A 21,110-nucleotide genomic window follows, 5' to 3' on the forward strand; every position below is an offset into this window, starting at 1 on the left:
GAAGGACGCATTTGTCGGCTGCATTCGGAGGAGTCTACGCATTTGGACAGCCTTTGTTGCGTCGCTGTGACGTAATCGGCCGACAGATGTGGCCTCAGGAGGACGCGGCCTTTGGACAGCCCTTGTGTCTTTGTGTCGTCCTTTTTAGTCATTTTGATCTCTTTGCTTTTGCTTTTAAAGGTTTTTCGTTTTGCTTTGTGTCCTGTTGTAGTCCATTAATGCCTCTGCACGTCATCGTTGAGTCTCTGTGTGTTTTACAGACTAAGTCATGTTCTGGTTGGATTTCTTTGACCATCTCGGAGCGTGCTGGAAGCTGAGCTGGTTTAAAGTGAATGAGCGAGCGCAGCGAGACGACCTGGTTTCTGGTCGTCGACACATACGTGATGTGAACGCTGAGTGTGTGATTAAGTGTGTGTCTTTAGGATCCATTAGTGTGTGTGAAGGGAGGGCTTAGTGCTGCACATGAATTGTTTTCTGTCTCTTATATGAGCTGATTGAGGAGGAACTGCAGCTGTTGACATCTGGACTCATGCACGCTACATGTGCATTAATACATGTGATCACTGCAGATGAACTTGAGTTTGTGTTGTACGATGAGATCAGCTTAAAGGAAGCGATGCAGAGCTGCTGCTGGTGGATGCTGGTGGAGTTCAGACCCTCAGAGCTGATTCTGAGGTGGAGCTCAGTGCGTGGACTCGGGAACATCAGCATGAATGCAAAGATGCAGGAAAGCGGGGTCAAACCGCAGCTTTAACATCAGGCAGTGGTTCCTAAAGCAGGAGAGATCCCAGCAGGCCTCGCTCCGACGCAACCACCTCACAAACTGTGCAGCTTGGGTCGCTCCCCGGGTCTCAGGCCCGAAACAGTCGTTGGGAACATTTGAGGAAACAGGTGATATTTGGATTAGGTCAGACCTCGGGGGGGGGGGGGGGGATTAGCTGGTCGGACTTCCTTCATTTTTCAATCTATTTTAAACACTCCCTTTAGATTAGCCGTCAGAGTCAGAGTGCATCAAATCAAAGAAAATTGCATTAAATTATCCCATTAAGATTATTATATTGGGCTCCAACATTATATAATGGGACAAACTCATCTGCCTCAGCCTTCATCCACACAGGAGCCGTGCTGCTGCATGAAAATGGGATTGGCCCGTTATGATGCAGAAGCTGCAGGACGTCCTCATCCTCATTCTGTCGCTCCACAGGACGAACTACTCGGATTACTTACTGCAGTAAAAGTACTACACTACAGTGTAACAGTGCTCCTAGTGTCTCCTCGACCACCCGGGCAGACCCACCTTTCTACCTGCCTCTCCACCTTTTCGCTTTCTCCGCCCAGTCTGTGTGTGTTTCAGGGGCGGAGCTTCGGTGTACCTGGAGTTATTCTTTGTAACTCTTCATAAGTTTGTTAACATTTTAGTTTTCTGACTGAAATTCTTCATTCATACTGTCCACGTGCTTCCATAATAATCCCAGTGACAGTTTCTGGTATCCTGGAGTTATTTTTATTGGTTCTTTTTATTATGCTCTGTTAGTTTGGGCTCCTCGTGTCATCATGTTCTTTTAGGCTCTTCCTGTTTTATTTTGATAGTCATTTTGTCACGGTCTGTGTGGCAGACTGTGGGGATGAGGGGAAAGGAGGACCCAAATGCTGGACTCTCTGTGCTTAACAGTGCATTCATTTACAGTGCAGTAAATCTGCACATAAACAATCCCCGTGCGTTCCCCTGACTCCCGTGTCGTGTCTTCCTTCCCAATAAGTCCGTGTCCTGTGCTCTCGCCTCCCGTGTGTCTGCACTCCCCGTGCTCGCTGCTCTCTGGCTTTCCACGCTCTTCGTGGAGTCTCATGCAATGATCCTGCGCCGGAGGAAGCTCCATCATTCCCTGCTCCCCCCGACGAGCCCGATCAGCAGCAGGTGTGTGAGGTCCTAGGCGTGACCAGCCATCCGGCAGGGCCACACCCACCAGGCCTGAGAGTGTCACTGCTGCACTCACACACACACACGCACACACACAAGCAAGGAGAACGGGACAGCAGCACAGTCCAGAAAAGATAAAATAATAATATAAGTCCACAACTGCTCAGGGACCCCGGGTCGCTCAGACTCAGGACCCTGACACATTTATTTCGAATGCCTTGTATTGAATTCTGTTTCCTCCTGTCTGTCATTGTTTCGCTTGTACCTCGATCAGATGATTATTCCTCAGTGTGCCGTCTGTGCTTCCTCCCTTCCTCTCTCACGTGTTTGTCTGGACTTTTACTTGTTGATATTTGACCCAAGTCACTTTATACTGTCAGGTAAAGAGCCTAGAATAAAACAGAGAAACAAGCCAGCACTTGGTGACAGCGGGAAGGAAGAACTCCCTTTTTAGAGGAAGAAACCTCAGTCAGAAGCAGGCCCGTCTGCTGTGACTGGGTGAGAGGAGGAAGGGTTAGTATATGAAGCTGTTTGTTGTTGTCCCTCAGAGGTCTTGTGTGAGGCCACGTCAGTGCGATGGAGCGCCCAGCCTGGCTCTGAAGGCGTTGTGTTTTGAGCACGGAAGCAGTTACTTTGGAAAGCAGCAACTATTCACCAAGGAATACCTGGAGTCCAGTAACGGATCTTCATTAGTTCCTAGGAAGTCCTGCAGCTCTTCTCATGCGTCGGTCTAAGAGCCGAACAGAAGAGCTCGGCTGTGAGAACCTAAGAGGGGCTTTGAGGCACCTCGGACACAAACGCCACATTGTTTGGACTTTACTGGACAATTCCCAGAAAAATCCATCCACAGGCTCTAAGGGGCACACGGAGAGTCGGGAAGGTCTCGAAACATGAAAAGTGCTGTGTGTGTTAGAAACTCCTCCTCCTGCTGCTGGCGGCCCTCTGGGGGCCGGCGGGGGCCTCTGACATGGCGGCCCTGGGCCTGTTTCCTCCTAATCCGCCGTGTCCTTGGGCCGTGCAGGTTTTGTGTCTAATGACTTGTTTTGTGGCCTAAGCAGCAGAGTTAAGCCCCGAGAACAAGAGCGGGCTGAACAATAATAAAAGAATCGATAATAAAAGCAGTTTAATCTGCCTCTTAATGTGACCGCGGCCGTCTAATCCACGTCTTCCCGGCTGTGCGGCTGCGCCGTGTTTTCCTGCGGGATGAGATGGTGTTTAATCGACTTTGGGAGAATTAGTCATTCCTTATTACCGTCGTGGTTTTTACAGGACTTTCCTGGAAAATCCCATTCAACACACATTTTAATTTCATTTCTGCGGCTCAATCATGTTGAGGGCAATGTAAATAATCCAATAACATTAATCATCATTCCTCTTCTCCTCCAAAAATAGAGGCAGCAGCAGGCGGATTGGACGGGCCGAGATGCTGCCGTTCACTCTCCTTTATTGGTTTTTAGAAGCTCTGATGGTTTTATGAAATGTCATCATGACCCCAATTTACTGAGCGCGAGCAGAACGTTCTTTCTGTTAATCCGAGGGGCGCCCGAGCGGCGGTGCTCGCCCTGTTTCCGCTTCCCGATGATCCAAAATCACATTTTCACCTGAAAGTCGGCTCCTTCGCCATCGACCGCTCTGTGTTTCTTCTTCCTGTCTCTAAAGTAATCCGTCTTCCACCAACACGAGCAGCTCGCCATGCGAGCTCGCCCCCAGCTGCAGGAAGTTCCAGTGGTTGTGCTACATGCTGCTTTGCTGCAGTTGCTCCACCTGTGCTCAGGTGTGTCTCGTCGTGATCAATCTCTGACGTCGTGCTCTGACGACTCATCGTGTTTTGATCGATGTGTTTAGCGGTCACGTTATTTTTAATCGATCTCTTTGTTTCGCAGCTCGTTAGAAGCACTCCTTAAATAACTGTTGTCACTCCTGTTTGGGGTGCAGAAAGCGTTTCCCTTCGCGGAGACTCGGCGGCGGCGGCGTGCAGCAGGTCGTGACCGTGCAGCAGCTGCAGAGTGCAGATGATAATCGGAGCTGATGAGCTGCAGACATGATAAGAGATAAATAAGATTCAGCCTAATAAGGCTCAGAAAATAAGGCAGCTCAGTCCAGATGTCTAATCCACGCTGAAGCTGCGTCTTACCAGATGAAAGTGGAATCTTCTATCAATTATTATCCTAACATGCTGAATTATATCCGCAGAAATCCTTCAAATGATTCCCAATAATCCTCCTGATGGGATCACGTGACCCAGAGCACAGGCGGCTCAGGAGCTCAGTGTTCTTACGATGGAAACGGGTTTTCATCCTGATGTCAGCACAAAAACTCAGAAGTCATTAGAAGAAGAAAAGGTCAAAGGTTAAACATTTAACGCTCTGCAGTGCGTTTATTACCTCTCGTAAATCACATCAGCTGTGCGTTGATCTCTGTCGTCACTAGGGCTGCCGCAAACGATTATTCTGATAGTCGACTAGTCACTGATTATTTTTGCGATTAGTCGACTAATCAGATCATCATCCACTGGACGTAAAACTACAGCTTATTGCACCAGCAGCATCTGCTCTTATATAACTATCATTAGCTTACAGCTTTAAGTGTGTAAGGTCTGTGCTAACTAAAAATAAAGACAAGATGATCGTTTATTAAATTTAAATGAAGTTTGCAGATTGTTTCGGTGAAGTTTAATAAACTCCTTGCTATCTAAAATATAACAGGACACCGGAGTAAATTCTCCAGCATCTCACACTTCTGATAATCAGCTGTCTGCTTGACGTTTATTCAGCTGTGTAAAAACTATAACTTTAATCTCAGCCAAACCGATTTACTCAGGAACAAATAAAATACTGAAAAAAGCCAAACAACAACATTTTAAGTTATCTAAGTGACTCATATATCATGTTTAACCTGAGTAGCGAAAGACGGCGGTGGGTTTGAAAACGATTTGCCGGGAGTCCGGTGTTCTCACGGCGCTAGTGACCTAGCCCCCGGCTAGCTATCGAGCTAGTGGGTAACAGACGTCTCCGAAAACGTCGGAGCGCTTTTGAAAATATGTGGTGTCCTGATAAACTGAGCAGATATTTGAGGTTTACACAGCTACATTCTCGCCTGAAAATATGTTAAACGTTTATTTTGTGACCCAGAAAGAATAATAAGAGTAATATTAAAACTAACTAGCTGCCGCCATTGTTGGAAACTGAGCTGGGCTGCGCTATGAATTCTGGGACACAGCTTCTTCTTCTTCGGGGTTTAACGGCAGCTGGCATCCTTGTACATGCAGTGCTGCCATCTTCTGTTTCAGTCCGTTATTACACTCTTAAATCCTGCTACTTATTCCTGCGTCTTTTGGGATCTTACAAAGCTTCAAACGACGCGTCGACTATTAAATCAGTCGTCGACGATTTTGATAGTCGACGTAATCGTGACTAGTCGACAAATCGTGCAGCCCTAGTCGTCACACAGACGAATGTCAGTTTACCTGTCAGCTGCTTAAACCCACATGGTGTCCGCAGCCATGTGGGCTCTTTGTCCTCCTGTCAGGTAGTGCTGGGCATATCATACCGTTCACAGTAAACCGGAATGTAATGTTGGGCAACGATAAGAAAATGAAATATGCGCGATAGAATATGGGTAAAACGCGCATGCGCAGTCCTTTGTTTACATACGCACATGGCGGGACGCAGAATGAGAAGAGCGAAAGTGGATCGTTGAATGAAACGGGAACCAGAACTGGTTTGTAAAAATGCTGCAGCTTCACTGGTGTGGAACTGGTTTAGCTTTCGTCCGTCAGATACACAACAAAGCACTATTTTTGGTAGCGCATGCTAGCGGGCCGTCGTTATTACCGTGTTGTTTGGAAAATACGGCGCACTTAAAATCAATCCTTTGATTTTTCTGAAAGTCGACAGAGCCCCTTATAATCCCGTGTGCCTTATGTATGAACTCTGGTTGTGTTTACTGACCTCGAAACGATTTTATGTGCACGGCGCTCGAAAATCTGTCAAATGTTTCAGTACGACTTTGCTAAGCTACGAAGCCGCACCGCTTGATGGATTGTCGGAGCAGTTACGGCTATCGTAGGCGGAGCCTCGCGGAGTGATACGTACTGTGCTTCAACATAATATTACCGTATTGTGTGTGTATAACCTCTTTAAGTTTGTGGATGTTATACATGGTTATGCTGAGGATTGTCGGCCAGTTTCCACTGGAAACGCCTTTTGGTTAAACTGTCAGCGAGGAATTTGCACTGTTACATGTTTATATAACTTTAATGCAGATAAAAAACAGCTGCTTGTTTAAGTGGAAATACACTGATGTTTGTTTTGCACTAATAAAGTTGAGGAGTTGTAAAGTATTTTGTCTCGTGTCGATTATATCGTCAGTTATATCGTTATCGCAAATTTTCAAATGTATATCGTGATAAATATTTTTGGTCATATCGCCCTGCTCTACTGTCAGGTTCATAAGACGTGTGCACGAACACACGCCGACATTCTGATATTCCTGGACATTTCTCACACATTCATGCTTCATAATGATGAATCTTCGATTTGAACCTTGAACCCTCAGGGGTAGAAAATGAACTCTGCATTTCCTCTGACGTCCAGCGGGGGCAGCAGTGAGTCGGTCCCATTGACCCCCATGTTACAGCCTGATACACAAACTGATTGGTGTCTAGAAATAATGTTGTCCTTCACAGCAAACGTACGGGGACGATGACTTTATAACTCACCTGTTTAAAGTTTGCATGGTTATGGGCGTGGCCTCTTTGACTAACAGGTGGAGGCGGCGGCTGTAGCTGCTAGCTGTCTGCTAGCCTGAACTGCACCTTTGTGATGTCATCATAATATGACCGCTGCTGTGAGGAGGCGGAGCCCCAGGTTGCTCCTGGATGTCTGCGTGAGCTCAGCAGCACGTCTGTATATGAGTGACTGTGTGACCATGTTTTCTTCTGTTCACCTCCAGCAGTGTGTGTCTGCCTCACTGTCGTTTTCAGGCGTCATCATGATGTGTTTGGACTGTGAGGCTGAACACGACCGCAGAGAGGAGGAACTCTGAGGATGTTCATGCTCGCTGAGCTTGTCTTCCTCGCCGTGTTTCTGTGTCGATTAACAACTTAGTTGGATTATTGTCTCACGCTGACGTAATTGTCTCTAAATGTCATTTGTGTGTAAATCTGCGGGACGATTATGATCCACTCAGCGAGCTGCTTTTGTTCTGCTCGCCATCAGACTGATGAAAATAAAAAGGCACAGAAGATTACAGAACCATTAACGTCTCCGCCACCATTAACTGATAAACAGCTATTAGAGGCTTACAGATGAAATTACATATATGGAGCAGAGTGAGGAGGAGGAGGGTTAGGGTCAGGCTTCATTCATGAAGGTCTGAAAGTGTGAGAGTGAAAACGATCTGCAGTCAGTTCAACTTCTGACCCTGAATCTTTCACTTGAAGAACACGTGCGTCTCTTTGCATCTCTGCATGTTTGTGTCTCTTTCTTGTGTGTTGGCAGCTTTGGTGCATCTTAGATTTGTTATTTGTCTTTCTGCTCGTTTTCATCACTTCTGTCTCTGTTGAGCTGATCCTTTTGTGCCTTTGTTCTTTGTCTCTAAGTCAGTTCTGCTGCGGTATTTGTGAATCATTTTCAGGTCAATGTGAGCATCTTTCACCTTTCTTCAACCTTACACACTCTTGTGGTTTTTCCTCTTCATCATACGTATTTTTTTCATTTTTAAGGCTGTATGTTGTGTGAAGCAGGATTAGACACTAACGCACTGAAATGCTGCAGAGCACTGAATGGAAACTATGCTGTGGCCAATCAGAGCCTGAGCTCCTGTTTGTGATTCCAGTGATGCTGCAGTTCGCTAATTTTACAAAGTTAAAACTATTTTAACAACATTTACAAATTCAAGTAATCATTTTAATTTGATCTTTTTTATTCTATATAACAATAACGTAATTATAATATATATAATAGAAAAGAATCATTAGCTTTTCTTTATTATTATTATTGTTGTTGTTGTTGTTTTGTTTTATTTTTTTTAAATATTAAACTTTATTAAGAAACAGTATACAGAACATGTATACAATCAGAACAAAATTAACATATGCCAGGGGGTGTAATACAAAGAATTACAAACATTCAAATAATTTGTAATTACTACAAATAGTAATAGTTTTCATAGCCTTTTTGTTAAGTGATCCACTAATCAATTTTATGTAACATAAAACATCATTATAGTAATGTTTAAAATTAGGTTTTTTGTTACTGTATTTGCATTTGTGAAAATAAAATTTAGCTAAGATAACTAACAAGTTTATTATAAAGTAAACATCTTCTTTTTTTTGCCTTCGAAAGAAACAAAATACAACATTTTCCCATTTCACAGTAAAGTCTTTATAGAGATGTCCAGCAATGAATCTACTGAAGTCTTTCCAAAATGTTCCAGCGTATGAACAGATCCAGAAGAGGTGTTGCACAGTCTCAGGATGGCTTCCACAAAATCCACAGTTCACACTTATGTCCCTTTTGAACTTCGTCATGTAATGATTAGCAGGATAAAATTTATGCAATATTTTAAATGAGACTTCCTTCACTTTATTCGTTACCAGATACTTGTTAGGAATTGTCCATACTCTTTTCCAGTTAATGTCACTGACAAAGAAATTCCAATAAGAGACCACATGTGGGAAGTTAGAGATTCTGTCTGGAACAAAGCACGGATATTCTTATTACTTTTACTGTGGTTTGTTAGACAGATTCTTCCTATGTGTGAATCTAAAGGGTTGGGGGAGAGAAACAGATGATATGTAAGGTTGAATACCTTTAAAAAGCATTATAATACCCGTAGGTATTGCATCAAATAATATGGCATATTCTTTGGGTGTGGCTGGAAATTTATAGGTGTTTAAGAATTCTGAGTAGGACATGAGCTGCCCATTAGGATTAAACAGCTGATTCACTAAAACAATCCGTTTCTCAACCCACCTAGAAAAACATAATGATTTATTTTTATACACTATGTTCCTATTATTCCAAATTGAATATGTATGGGGTGTAAAGTTGTGTTTATATATAAGGGACCAAGCTAATAGAACTTGTTTGTGAAACATCGAGAGCTTTTCTGGAAGCTTATCTATATTATAATCACAACCTAAGATAAAATTATTATTATTATTATTGTTGCCACGTCCACGCCGCACACTATGACGTCATCACACGGCGCCTTGTCGTTGACGGAAGTCCAGAATGAGTGGATGTGAAGTGACGAAGAGGAGGAAAGTGACCGGGTTGTTTGGTTAACGGGAGCCGCCGCTCACGGTTTCTGCTCGGTACGTCAACACTCGTTTGTCCGCTTGTCCCCGCGCCAGGACGCTGTTAGCCTGATGCTAGCCTGCAGCTAACCGGCTGATGCTAGCGGGCTCAGCTAGCTGTTAGTATCTGAGAAACTGCTGCTACAAACACGGAAACGTTTATTTTCTGCCTTTTCTGTTTAAAGTGACTTATACAAAATGTGTTTCACCTAACAAAACAGCGAACGTGATTCCAAACCAAACTCCATTTAAAAAACTGCCAGTTTAACATTGTTTGCATGCCAGCTTAACATGCGTCCTGTTTTCCTGGCAGCTGTTCATTTCAGTAAGCTAACCTGAGATTCAAGTGGAAGCTGAATAACATGAACTGCTTAGAAATAGACTCCTTATTCCAGTAGAGTGTGTAGCTTTTAGCGATCTTGTTTGAAGTGGTAGATGTTGAACTTTATTCTATGTGTGTAGAGACGCTGTGAAAGGTCTGCTGTTAAATGTGATTGTTAAATAATTTCCCCTAGGGATCAATAAAGTATTCTGATAAATGTGGATATTTTGTGCTGTCTTTGGTCACCAGCTCTTGCATCTGCACACAGAATGAGAGGCGATGAAGAGACCAAAGCTGGCCGGAGCTTTCCTCTTCATGTGCTGCCTGTTTGCCTACCTGATGTTCGTTAAGCATCACTACTCCACCTCCAAACCGGAGGCCTACAGACTACCTCCTCACCGCCAGCCCGACTCAGACCTCAGCGCAGATGACGGACCCACCTCTGATGCTGGACGGCGCTTCCAGTACGGCATCATGTTTGATGCTGGGAGCACTGGGACCAGAATCCATGTCTTTAAGTTCCAGATAGAGGACAAAGGTACAGCCGAACAACCAGTGTAACTCACACCAGACCCCATTCATATATCTGATGATAGCATGATGTAGTTTGCCTGATGTATCTTCAGACTCTGTAAATGTCAGAGTGATGCTGTGTAGTCACATATCTACACTCCCTACGCCACATAAACTGATTCCCAACCAAAGTCCATTCAAATATCAGTGAATTTAACAATCTGTCGATAAATACACGGACTCAGACAGTCTCAGGGTGCTCCTGTTTTTTAGATCTGTTTGGAAATTTAAAATACTGCAATCCTGCACCAAACTCCATTTAAAAACTGCAGTTTTTGCTGTAACCACTGTGGATTTATTTCTTTATTATTTTGAATTTTTACACAATAAATGCATTTTAACCATTCTGTAGGTAGCTTACATGACTTTTAATTAAATTATCTGTTAATCTGGAACTCCATCAGACTCTAACCCGATCAGAAAACTGAGAAATAGCGTGAATAATATGGTGGCTTTGAGAAACTCCTGACGTATCTGAATATTTGATGTTGGTATTTTCTACAGCAACCACTGTGTATGCAGCAATGAGACACGTTGATGTTGACGCTTTGAATCTTCTTACATTTTCGTTTCAATTTAAAGGAACTCGATGGCGTCCACTGTGACTCCAAACCAAACTCCATTTAAAAACCTTCAAGTTTAAGTTGAGTTTGTGTGTGTGTGTGAATTTGAATGATGAATATTTAATGAGAGTATGCGTGTGTTGTTGTTTTAGTAGCAGCTGATATTAATGTGTATCAGGGGATGTGTGGGTGTTGAACCTCTATGTATACATCCTCTCAGATCATATAGTGCTGCTTTTAGTGTATTTAAATCCACATGTTGGCTCCGAGCATTAATTACCAGACGTGAATCCGTGCAGACAAGAGGAGCTTTCAGCCTTTAAGTCCTGCTGCAGGGAGCTGCTGCCAGTTCAAATGGACACAAACTCATTAGTGTGTTTTAGAGCTTTCTGGTTTATTAGGCTTAGAGAAAGTTTCCTGCAGCGCTCGGCCAAATGCCTTCGTTATCGCATTTAAGCGCTAAGCTAAATCACACGGGCTGAGTGCTGTCTTGGCTCCTTTGTTAGCATCGCAGCTAACTGGACTAATGGCAGCACCTGTTAGTTATACATGCTGGGATTGTCATTAAGAGCTTAATGACAGCTCAAATGTAGGCACAGGTCCAGGGTCACTCGGTCACTCAGTGAAATTCAATTAAATGCGTCGACGTATCGCCTCTTTTATCTGTTTAAAGCTCACAGTCACATAGTTTTATCTTTTTTCCCGCAGGAGCTCCAAAGCTGGCCCAAGAGACGTTCAGAGCCATCAAACCAGGACTGTCAGCGTACGCCGACGACCCGCAGCAGGTAGGGCGCACACGAGGGGCCACGGGAGGGCTGCACGGGTCCCACGCTCGAGTGGGCCGACTGACTGAACCTACAGCAAACAGCCCCAGAGTGACATTCAAATACTGTTTGCTTAGGAATTGTGCAGTTATCAGCGCTGATGTTCAGCATTGGTTTCTCATCGTAACAAACAAGTTCCCCGACACGCTCACATTTGTGAGTGAATATTTCTAGAGTTGGTGCAGCGAGTGTAGTTTTGTTGCTCCGGCTCGAACCTACAGTCCTACATAAAGACTGAGCATGCTCAGAGCCTCCCTCTGTGTCCAGTGCACTGCAGGGATCGTGGAGCTCTTGGAGGTCGCCAAGTCCAGCGTCCCCCCTTCGTACTGGACCTCCACCCCCGTGGTCCTGAAGGCGACGGCTGGGCTGCGTCTACTTCCTGGAGAGAAAGCCGACCAGCTGCTGGACAGAGTGAGACTCACACGTCACCTGATCTCATCTTTATTATTTCACGTTTCAGTTTTTCAATTCTTTTATTTATTTCGTATTGTTCAGACTTCGTATTTTATAAAAATCATTTAAATTTTTGAATTAATTTTTTCCCTCATTGCATTTTTTATTTTCCTGTATTTCTAAATGGAACATTTTGGGTTTTTTCAAAATAAAACGATAACTCCAGCACAGATGTTTAAAATGTTGTGATCAGGTATCGATCAGGTCAGACTGATAACTCCTCTGGCTGCTGCTCCTCCTCCTCCTCCTCCTCTTCATCGTCATGTTGGAGCCAGAACAGAGAAAGTCTATTAAATCTTTTAAGTAATCAGTAATAACAGGACTACAGCAGTGAGCCAGAATGTGGTTTAATCTGAGGCTTTGCTCTTATTATCAGACGAGCTCTGATGCTGCAGATTACGGGGGGGGGGTCATTTTTACAAAAATGCATCATTAAATATTAGATTATATTTAAACAGAGATCACTGATTGATGGGAGGCAGAAATAAAACTGTTTCACTTTGTGAAGCTCAAAGATCGTTCGCTTCGTGTCCAGGTGAGGGCGCTGTTCCTGGAGTCTCCCTTCCTGTCCACAGATGACAGCGTGTCCATCATGGACGGCACCGATGAAGGTAAGATGTTCTGATTGATCAGCCCGCACACTCCTACTTTCTAAAGATGACCTTTGTTCTGAAAATATTTCACAACAGAAGCCTCGTTTGCTGAGGGCTTTTAATGTGAAATGCATACAGGAACTGTTGAGTTCCTTATGCAGCATCTTAACGGTGTGGGATAGGCCCCGTGGGCCGGCTCTGGCTCCCGGGCTGAGATGAGGTCTTTTCTTTTGAAGTGGTGCAGGAACCATGCGCAGCTGAAGAGAACGCCGCAGAGCATGACGGCACAGAAACAGGAAATAGATCCACCTGGAGCGATCTGAGGGGAGTTTCTGGAGGGTCGTGACCCCTCGCGAGGTCTCGTCCTGAGCGGGATCTTCATCTCGTTATGACATTATTAGATCAGAGGGAATCTGCAAGTCTCCTCGGGTTTAATCTGTGACGGTGATGAACCGAGCTCCGGCTCTGATTTCCCCAACGGAAAGCGTCAATATGGAGGATTAAAGAGGAGACGACGGGGGAGGCGGAGCTCGGCATGCGGCTCAGCGTTTGATTTGTAGACACTTCCTCTCTACAGTTACAGGAAAACATGATCAGGCTACACAGCGAAGCAGCAAATATGTTTAATTACTGGGTGAAAATCATCCAGTACTATAAACTGGGAGGGGCGGGGATAAACCAGGTTTTAGTTCAGGGGGGCGTGGGTATCCAACTTTGAATGCGAGAACGAGGCGATGGCGTAGGTGCGTCGGTGACATCAGCCATGTGACACACACACAGAGGCGGCGAGGCTGGCCGTGAGGGTCAGACTCTCGCTCACCGCCACATGAGCCTCGTTCACACGGGAAGCTTTTTTCTGTGTCGAAATTCGGCCTTCAGTATCGTGCAGGAGCTGAACCCCCGACCTCCTGATTGGCTGACGACCCCACTCTACCTGCTGAGCCACACCCACGGTCAGCGAGGAGAGAGGCGGTGATAATGTTTGGAAATGGAAGTCCTTTCAGAGGCCTCTGTTTTTAAGAGTGAGGCGGAGCGCACAGTGTTTGATTCCTGTAAATCGTCCAATCAGGATGCAGAGTGAAGGTTAACCAGTGAAGTCATTCACTGATCAGAAGTAAAGTGCATCTGCTTATTCAGGTCAACTCAAAGATGACTTTAGTGTCCGCAGTGCAGTATTTGCACTCAGCTGCATCCATTAGTGCCTTTTAGCAGCGACCTCTGACCTTTGGGCATGCAGGAGTGGGTGATTACGGGGCTCGGTACAAACTGTATCATAGGGGCTTTACCATAAAACTCTTAGCCCGATACGCTAAGAAGCAATTTCCTAACAAAACAAACAAGAGGCGGAGAAAGTCGGCTAAACACTGGCACTTAGCACCCGGCCGCCTCCCAGGAACCACTCAGAGGTCCCATTAACAATAAGTCGCTTCACTCGGACGGGCCCAGGGTAATCTGAGCCGGGATAAGCATGCTGGCCAAGAACGGCACAACATCTGAGCCACAGTCAGGCTGCGGGAGTTCAGACAGACAGACTTCAGTTTAGTCGGGAACGCCGCACAGGACTCTGTCCATTAGAGGAAAAGCAGAGCGGGATAAACGGCAAATTCAGCGATCATTAAAAGACGAGCAAGGACGAGTAGTGATCCCGCTCAGGAGAAAGAGAAAAGATTTCAGCCTCAGAAATAAACGGGACACATAATCCCCCCGTTAGATTAAGTGGGACATTATCCCACACCAACATAATTGCTTGTATGAACTACTTTAAAAGGATTGGATTATGTGCAGGCGGGCCTGTTGCCCATACAGGACAAAACACTGAACTTACATTCCCATACATATCCACCAGCAGAGACATTACAGCTGGGCCAAACATCTGGAGCTCAGGGTCACAGCTGGATCCAGGGGAGACTCATACAATACGTCCAATCAGGATCCAGCGAGGTGTTCAGGACTTGAGTTAGTCCTGAATACGACACATGTGTTGTGGTCACGTCTGGTTACTATGGGGGGGCGCAGAGACATTACAAGGGGGGCGCAGTGTGAATTTCAAAAAAAGCACTTGGACACTGCGAGCGTAATGGAGGACAGGTTTTTGACGGGGCTCCCACACAAACGCAAACGAAGCCAAACGTGTTTCCAAACCAACTTCCTTCTGAGCCAAAGACTAAAACTTGTGATGAGTCTTGGTTTTGGTGTCGCCTGCACAACAGCTGTCTCGAGTCGGGTCCACGTTGCTGCGTCTCGTCTCCCAGAGAAACGGTTCATATTGATGGTTACGTGTTAGCGTGCTCGCTGCTGCTGCAGCACAGAAACACGAGTTTGCAGTGAAGCGCGTGAGCAGCTGAGTGTTGAATCCAGCGATCCTGTAACCTTTTCGTTTTCCCCTTTCAGGTATTTCTGCTTGGATCACCGTCAACTTCCTCACAGGTGAGAGCGCTCACCATCGTTTTTATTTAGTGCAGCAGGGACGTGTGATCCTGTGCTCCCAGCTGATGTCGAGTGCTTTTAGGTTTTGTATGAACCGTCCTGTCATCGGGCGTCTGGGGTACCCGTGTCATTGGCGTGTTTGGGTTCTGAGTCTTCAGTGGACGATGGTGGTGTGGAGTTTGCACGCGCTGCGTCTTCATCGATCCTCTTCTTTGGTCATGTGATCATGCTGTCAGAAACTCCACCCTAACCATGAGGCTGGATGTCCACGCCCACGACTGAACTTCAGGGTGAAACCGCCACCTCGTGTTCCCAAACAGATGACCTCTGTCCTCTCAGAAAGCCCCGAACCTCATGTTGGTCCTCACAGAGGCGGGCCTCCACGTAGCACGCACACTGGCTCCATTTTTAACACTGCGGCAGGAAGTGGATGTGGATTGGTGTGATTTATGATGCGTGTGTGTGTTTCAAACCAGATTAATGTGCACAAGAAACGGTGATTACCTGTTATTGGATTAAACTGCAGCTCGCTCTTCCTCCTAATCTCCCCCTCCTCCCTCCCTCTCTCTCTTTTCAGGTGGTCTTCACAGTGCTCACTCGCCCACAGTGGGGATGCTGGATTTGGGAGGTGGGTCGACTCAGATCACCTTCAGCCCTCAGGACGAGGTGAGGACTCGCACAGGTGAAAGGGTGAGGAAGACTGAGAGAGAAAGAGCTCTGTCCCCTCAGTCAAACTACCAGGATGGCTCCGTCTTAGCCTTTAATCTGGAAACGCCTCGCTAATCCCAAATAAACAGCCTCACATCAGGCAGGGGAGGAGAAAGGGAGTGAAGAGGGGTCTATTTGGGTCAGGCTTCGTACACGAGGGATTGGCCAGTTCTTCTCCAGCCTGTGAGAGGAGGGGGAGGAGGGGGGGATGCAAACGAGGAACTGAGGCAGCAAAAGCTCCAGATGAAGCTTTCTTCTTACTGAGGTCTGACAGCATCAGCAGGAGGGTGGAGGACGGCCTCCCAAGAAAAAACCCACCCGGTGTTTGAGAGTACAACACACAGAGCTGTGCAAAAGTCTTGAGCCACCCCTCAGGTCTGCTGAGCAGCTCTCGAGCTTCCTGAAGCTCCTTAAAGTTCTTCTGTGGACATTGGCGGCTTTTCCTCTCCTGTTCAGTCCTTGTACCGGACCTTTCTCACAGGAATGACAGTGAATCCCACACACCTGAGCAGAGGTGCAGTTAGTTAGCATCAGCCTGTCACACAAACTCATCATCTGTTCCAGTTTCTTTACCAAATCTGTCAAAAATGCCAACGATATCACAGCTTCTCATGAAAACAGGATTTTGTCTCCAACACGGTGATTCCAAAGAGCTGTCAGCTGAAACTCTGCACATCTCAGCGTGGTGTCAGTGTGTCCTCAAAACCCCGAGGAAAGTGGACAGAAGAAGCTTCCTGTTCCAGCATGACAACGATGCAAACACACTGTCAGTGCAGAGAAAGCACACCTGGATCTGATAACACACAGCAGGACACCATCAGTCGCAGACGGGCCTCAGCTGAGGAGACGTCTTCCTGAGGATCCTCACAGAGCTGACAGCTGCTCACACTAAATACACACTCCGTGTTTACATGTGTGTTTGCACAGTACTGTCAGAAAACACTCTCAGGAAAAATAAGGAACAGATTGATTTTCTGTGGATTTGTCCCACCCAGCGTGGAAGCAACACTCGAAGGAATCGTCTGTTTTTAGAGCCGACCCAGCGTCGCAGAAACCTGAAGTTCTTTTCTTTCTGTGCAGAAAACCATCCAGACCTCACCTATCGACTACATCCGGACCTTCCAGATGTTCAGCCACCCACATGTGGTCTACACTCACAGGTACACGCACTCACACTGTGCCTGTGCTGATTGGCTGATGTGAAGTCAGCTGGTGGGTCACACACAGCTGTCAGTCAGAGGCTCGCTGACGTGATCGAACTCGTCGAGTTTCTGGTTTAATCGTCGTGTTTGCTGTTCGAGTCTCAGTAGCGACGTTAGCACGCAGGAACTGATTGTGAGCTTAAAAAGTTAAAAATCTAAAGAAGCAGGAAGAACCAAACGTGTCAGCTCAGACACATTCATTTTCTGATGATCAGCTGATCGATTATTGATTATTGATGTTCTCTCTCTGCAGCTATCTGGGTCTGGGCCTGATGTCGGCTCGCCTCGCCATCTTGGGAGGCGTCGGTGCCCCGCCCCGTACGTACCTGACCTGTTTTTCTTTTTCTTGTTTTTCAGTTTTCAGATTTTCATCTCAGCCTGTTGTGCCCCCCCCCGCCCCCGCCCAGCAGATAAATAAGCCATTATCTAATCTTTTAATAACACACTGCAAGATTAATTCCTTGCTGGCCAGCTGTTGCTGCGGTTTAACTGCTGCAAGAAGCTGCAGCTCAGATCCTCTCTGCTGTCGGGCTGTTTATGTGCACGCAGGCGTCGCCGTGTCCGTGGCGGTGTCGCGTTCAGGCGTCCTGCTGGGACCGTTTTAACCACACATCATATATTTGTGACTTTTTGGAAAACTGCTGTAGCAGACTGACAGCATTTGGCTAAAGCAGGAAGTGTGTGCAAGCAAACTGCTGCAAACATGAGCCATCGTCACTGCAATAACCTCACCGCTGCCTCTGCTGGGGGTCGGAGGAACTGCAGGGCTGTGTGTCGTTGTTTTACTGTTCGCGGGTTTGAGATGAGATAAACAGACAAACGTGTGTGTGTGTCTGTGTGTGTCTGTGTGTGTGTGTCTGTGTGTGTGTGTGTGTGTGTGTCTGTGTGTGTCTGTGTGTGTCTGTGTGCAGTAGGGGGCAGCCCGGAGCTAGTCAGCCCCTGCCTTGCTCCAGAGTACTCGGGCAGCTGGGAGCACGCTGACGTGGTCTACACTGTGAAAGGCCAGAGCACAGGTGAGCAGATCATCTCTGATTGGTGGTGTGGTTGCCATGGTTACTCATGATGCAGCTGGGGTTAGGAACCTTTTGTGTGCACGTGTGTTTCAGGGGAGTCGGTTTTTGAGGCGTGCCTGAACAGAGTGGAGAAGGTTTTGTACCAGAAGGTGGCGAAGGCGTCCGGCGTGACCGACATGGACTTCTACGCCTTCTCCTTCTACTACGACCGCGCCGTCGACATCGGCGCCATCGGTGAGGAAATACTGCTGCTCTGCTGCTCGCCTGCAGGGGGCAGCACGTCACGCTGATCCATCATGGCGTAAACAGGAAGCCAAATAAACCTCGACGAGGGCGTGGCGTCCATTGAAGCCGCAGAAACGCTCGGCGCTGCTGCGTTCGCGACTCAAACTTCTTTTTTGGCGGATTTTAGAAGACGAATCGTTTGTGAAGCCGCGCCGTTACAGGGGAAGTTACCCGGCACACCTGTTGTCCCCGGGAGGCGTCCCATTTATCAGAGCGTCCTGAATGTGGCCCGGCGTTACCTGCAGACCAGGTGTGAGGAAGGGTCAGAGTTGGAGCTTCAGGCGGCGTTCGCTCACTGACTCGGGTTTAATCGCTCGTAGGCGCAACTTTCATCAGAGCCTCGTCCCAGACTTCCTGTTTTGTGTTTACCAGAGCCGATTGGCTCACAGCCGCCCCCGTCCTGCAAGCTGCCGTTTGTCACCTTTAACATGACGTTTGACTGTGGGAGCCCACAGTTCCTGAACACAGCTGATCCCAGAAAAGCTGGAAAACCGGGAACGTTCGTGTCAAGGAGCTGCTGCAGGTTTCTGTTTAACCCTCCTCTCTGTGCTCTGTGTCCAGACGAGAAGAAGGGAGGAAGCATCAGAGTGTCCGACTACACCGACGCAGCGAAGAAAGGTGAGACGGCGCCCTCTGCTGGACGTCACTCAGCGCTGCCGTCATCATCAATGAAGCCAGAACGTGTTTCTGACCCGACTCTAGTCCACATGATTGATTCGTTTATGCTAACCCCACAGAGGTCCAATTAAATGTTGATATCAGCAGATTTTTTTTTTTAAATCGGTGACCGCTGTGGGTGTTTTTCTCCCCGCAGGGTGCAGCGACGTGTCCGTCGGTCCTCAGCGGAGCCCCTTCCTCTGTCTGGACCTGGTCTACATCTCAGCCCTGCTGCAGGAGCTCGGCTTCCCTCCACACAAGCAGTTCAGGGTGAGCTTCCTGTCTCGCTTCTATCGATTCCTTTAAAACCATCGAGCCGTCTCACCTCTCTGACGTTGTCTGTGTCCCAGCTTGCGAGGACCATCAACCAGGTGGAGACCAGCTGGGCTCTGGGCGCCACTTTCCACTACATCGAGTCCCTGAAGGCACACTGAAGCTCTGAGCTTTTATTTTGAAAAGCTGGGGGTCCTGCTTACTCTGAACACAGCTGACTGATGATGTTTGTGCCAAAGCAGAAATCTGAGCGGTGGGATAAAAACGTGACGTGTGTGAAAGCGGCTCATTCAGACCGGCGGTCAGGAGGCCGGGCTGAACTCGCTACGGTCCCAGCGTGGTTCATTAATCGAATATTTCACATTTTTATGACCAAAAGGATGCGGTGGAGCCAAGGGTTTGTGAGCCAGTGACGGGAAAAAATAAAACCCTGTTTATGTGTTTGTTTGTTCTGTGGCTCTTTTCCATTAGATAAACTTTTGTTAGTCCCACACGTGGGAAACTTGTTTGGTCACGGCACAAAGTTAACCATTTAACACGTTAGTGCTCTTCTCTTTTAGGTTTCTGGGATGTTGTTGGTAGTGTTGTGGGTTTTTCCGTAGATGTGTCGGTTTCTTGCGAGTTCTGCGTCGGTGTTTTGGGAATTTGGGTCGTTGTTTCTGAGCGTCGCCTGAATGACCGTCAGCGTTTCTTCTCACCTGATCAAACTAAGCCGGGCTCAGTGTGAGCAGCTCGTTGGCGACTGATTGTTTTTATTCTGAAGGACTTCCTGTTTGTATCCCTGTAGTTTCATGATAAGCAGATGTTTAAACAGTTCCTGTAGAAACCCGTCTGTTTGGCTCTCAGGTGCTGAGACCGTAAGAGTCTTAGTCACGTGACTTTGGCGTTGCCTCCTCTGATGTCAGCTGTTCCTGAGTGGAAGCTTCAGCGTGTGAAACTTTCACATAAGATCAGGATGAGACAAAGAAGGGTTATTATGAACTGTGAATCATGGCAAGCTGCTCTGTGAGAGCCTCAAATAGACCTGAGTGTCCTTCTGTTACGTGGAGCAGCTCCTCCTCTCTGTAACGTTCGTCTCAGTGATGATCATCTTCAAACCACCGAAGCAGCAGCTGGGCTCTCAGCAGGCCAGAGCTACACCGGCTTATTTCACACAGAGCGGCTCTGCATCAGTCCCAATATTAAATTGAAGAATATGAAATGTTTTCCTTCAGCTGATCCTGTGCTTCATATGAACGATGATGTTTGCAGGTTTTTAAGGATGTATTTTTATATTCTGAATCATAAACTCTGTATTGTGATCAATGATTCATTGGAATAAAAACTGGAAACCGCTTTAATTCATAAAAACCTGAAGGTTTCACTTAAACACATTCAGGAAAAATAAAGTTTAACAGAAGATGATGGAGGTGTGAAGATGTTTGTCCTCAGCGTCCTGCAGCAGGAAGCCCACAAACACAGGTGTGCTTCAGGTGAGTGCGTGCAGGTCTGCTCTTCTCTTTTTGTAGGATGTGGCGGGCGGCTTTAACGCTTTCAGTGTGAATGAAAGCACCCGATTGGCTCCTTACCTTTGAAAACAGGAAGCTGGATCAGCGTGGAGCGGCCCTGATTGCTCGTCACAGAGAAACCAGCGAGTCTGCACCAGCTGACGTTTCACCGTCATCCTGAAGCTCCAGGTGTTTCAGGAGAAAGCACGCCGATGAGGAGTAAAGGACGCCGAACACCACCTGCTCTCACTCACACCTTGACCCATGTGACCTTAATGACTGGTGTGATGATGGTGGCTCTCCACCAGCTGTTAGAGCCTCCTGGATGAAGGGGAAAGAATCAAGTGACCGATAAGACGAGGAACACAAGACCACACGGCTGAGTTTGACCTGAAAACTGTCGGCGTGATGACGAGGCTGCAGCGTTGAACAGCGAAGCAGGAAATGATAAAATGACGGCAACAACAGAACTTTAAATCAAATCTTTGAATGATGGAACCAGCGGTCAG

General features: G+C 46.8%; 1 protein-coding gene across 7 annotated transcripts; it reads left to right on the forward strand.

Annotated features, from left to right (window-relative positions):
• The first annotated feature begins 9,104 nt into the window (after positions 1 to 9,104).
• Positions 9,105 to 21,055, forward strand: entpd6 (ectonucleoside triphosphate diphosphohydrolase 6). Of its 7 annotated transcripts, none has more exons than XM_014340315.2 (14): positions 9,105 to 9,239; positions 9,812 to 10,081; positions 11,388 to 11,464; positions 11,771 to 11,914; positions 12,492 to 12,567; positions 14,941 to 14,976; positions 15,554 to 15,666; positions 16,765 to 16,844; positions 17,140 to 17,204; positions 17,798 to 17,899; positions 17,993 to 18,133; positions 18,746 to 18,802; positions 18,999 to 19,111; positions 19,192 to 21,055. In XM_014340315.2, the coding sequence occupies exons 2-14, from the start codon at positions 9,823 to 9,825 to the stop codon at positions 19,273 to 19,275; spliced, it is 1,347 nt and encodes a 448-aa protein (XP_014195801.1). In that variant the 5' UTR covers positions 9,105 to 9,239; positions 9,812 to 9,822; the 3' UTR covers positions 19,276 to 21,055. The 7 variants fall into 7 exon arrangements, with proteins under 7 accessions (XP_014195801.1, XP_042084792.1, XP_014195802.1 ...); XM_014340316.2 differs by having other exon boundaries at positions 9,107 to 9,239; positions 9,793 to 10,081; positions 17,801 to 17,899; XM_014340314.2 differs by having other exon boundaries at positions 9,108 to 9,239; positions 9,793 to 10,081.
• The last annotated feature ends 55 nt before the right edge of the window (positions 21,056 to 21,110 follow it).

This window comes from Haplochromis burtoni, unplaced genomic scaffold, assembly GCF_018398535.1.
Source record: "Haplochromis burtoni strain Fernald_Lab_line unplaced genomic scaffold, NCSU_Asbu1 Contig_359, whole genome shotgun sequence".
Lineage (NCBI taxonomy): Eukaryota > Metazoa > Chordata > Actinopteri > Cichliformes > Cichlidae > Haplochromis > Haplochromis burtoni.

Excerpts from the sequence above, each read along its gene's own strand:
- entpd6 (XM_014340315.2), top strand. The coding sequence starts at position 9,823 with ATGAAGAGACCAAAGCTGGCCGGAGCTTTCCTCTTCATGTGCTGCCTG. Across the intron at positions 11,915-12,491 it reads CCGACCAGCTGCTGGACAGA|GTGAGGGCGCTGTTCCTGGA; the intron begins GTGAGACTCACA and ends CTTCGTGTCCAG. Across the intron at positions 18,803-18,998 it reads CACCGACGCAGCGAAGAAAG|GGTGCAGCGACGTGTCCGTC; the intron begins GTGAGACGGCGC and ends TTCTCCCCGCAG.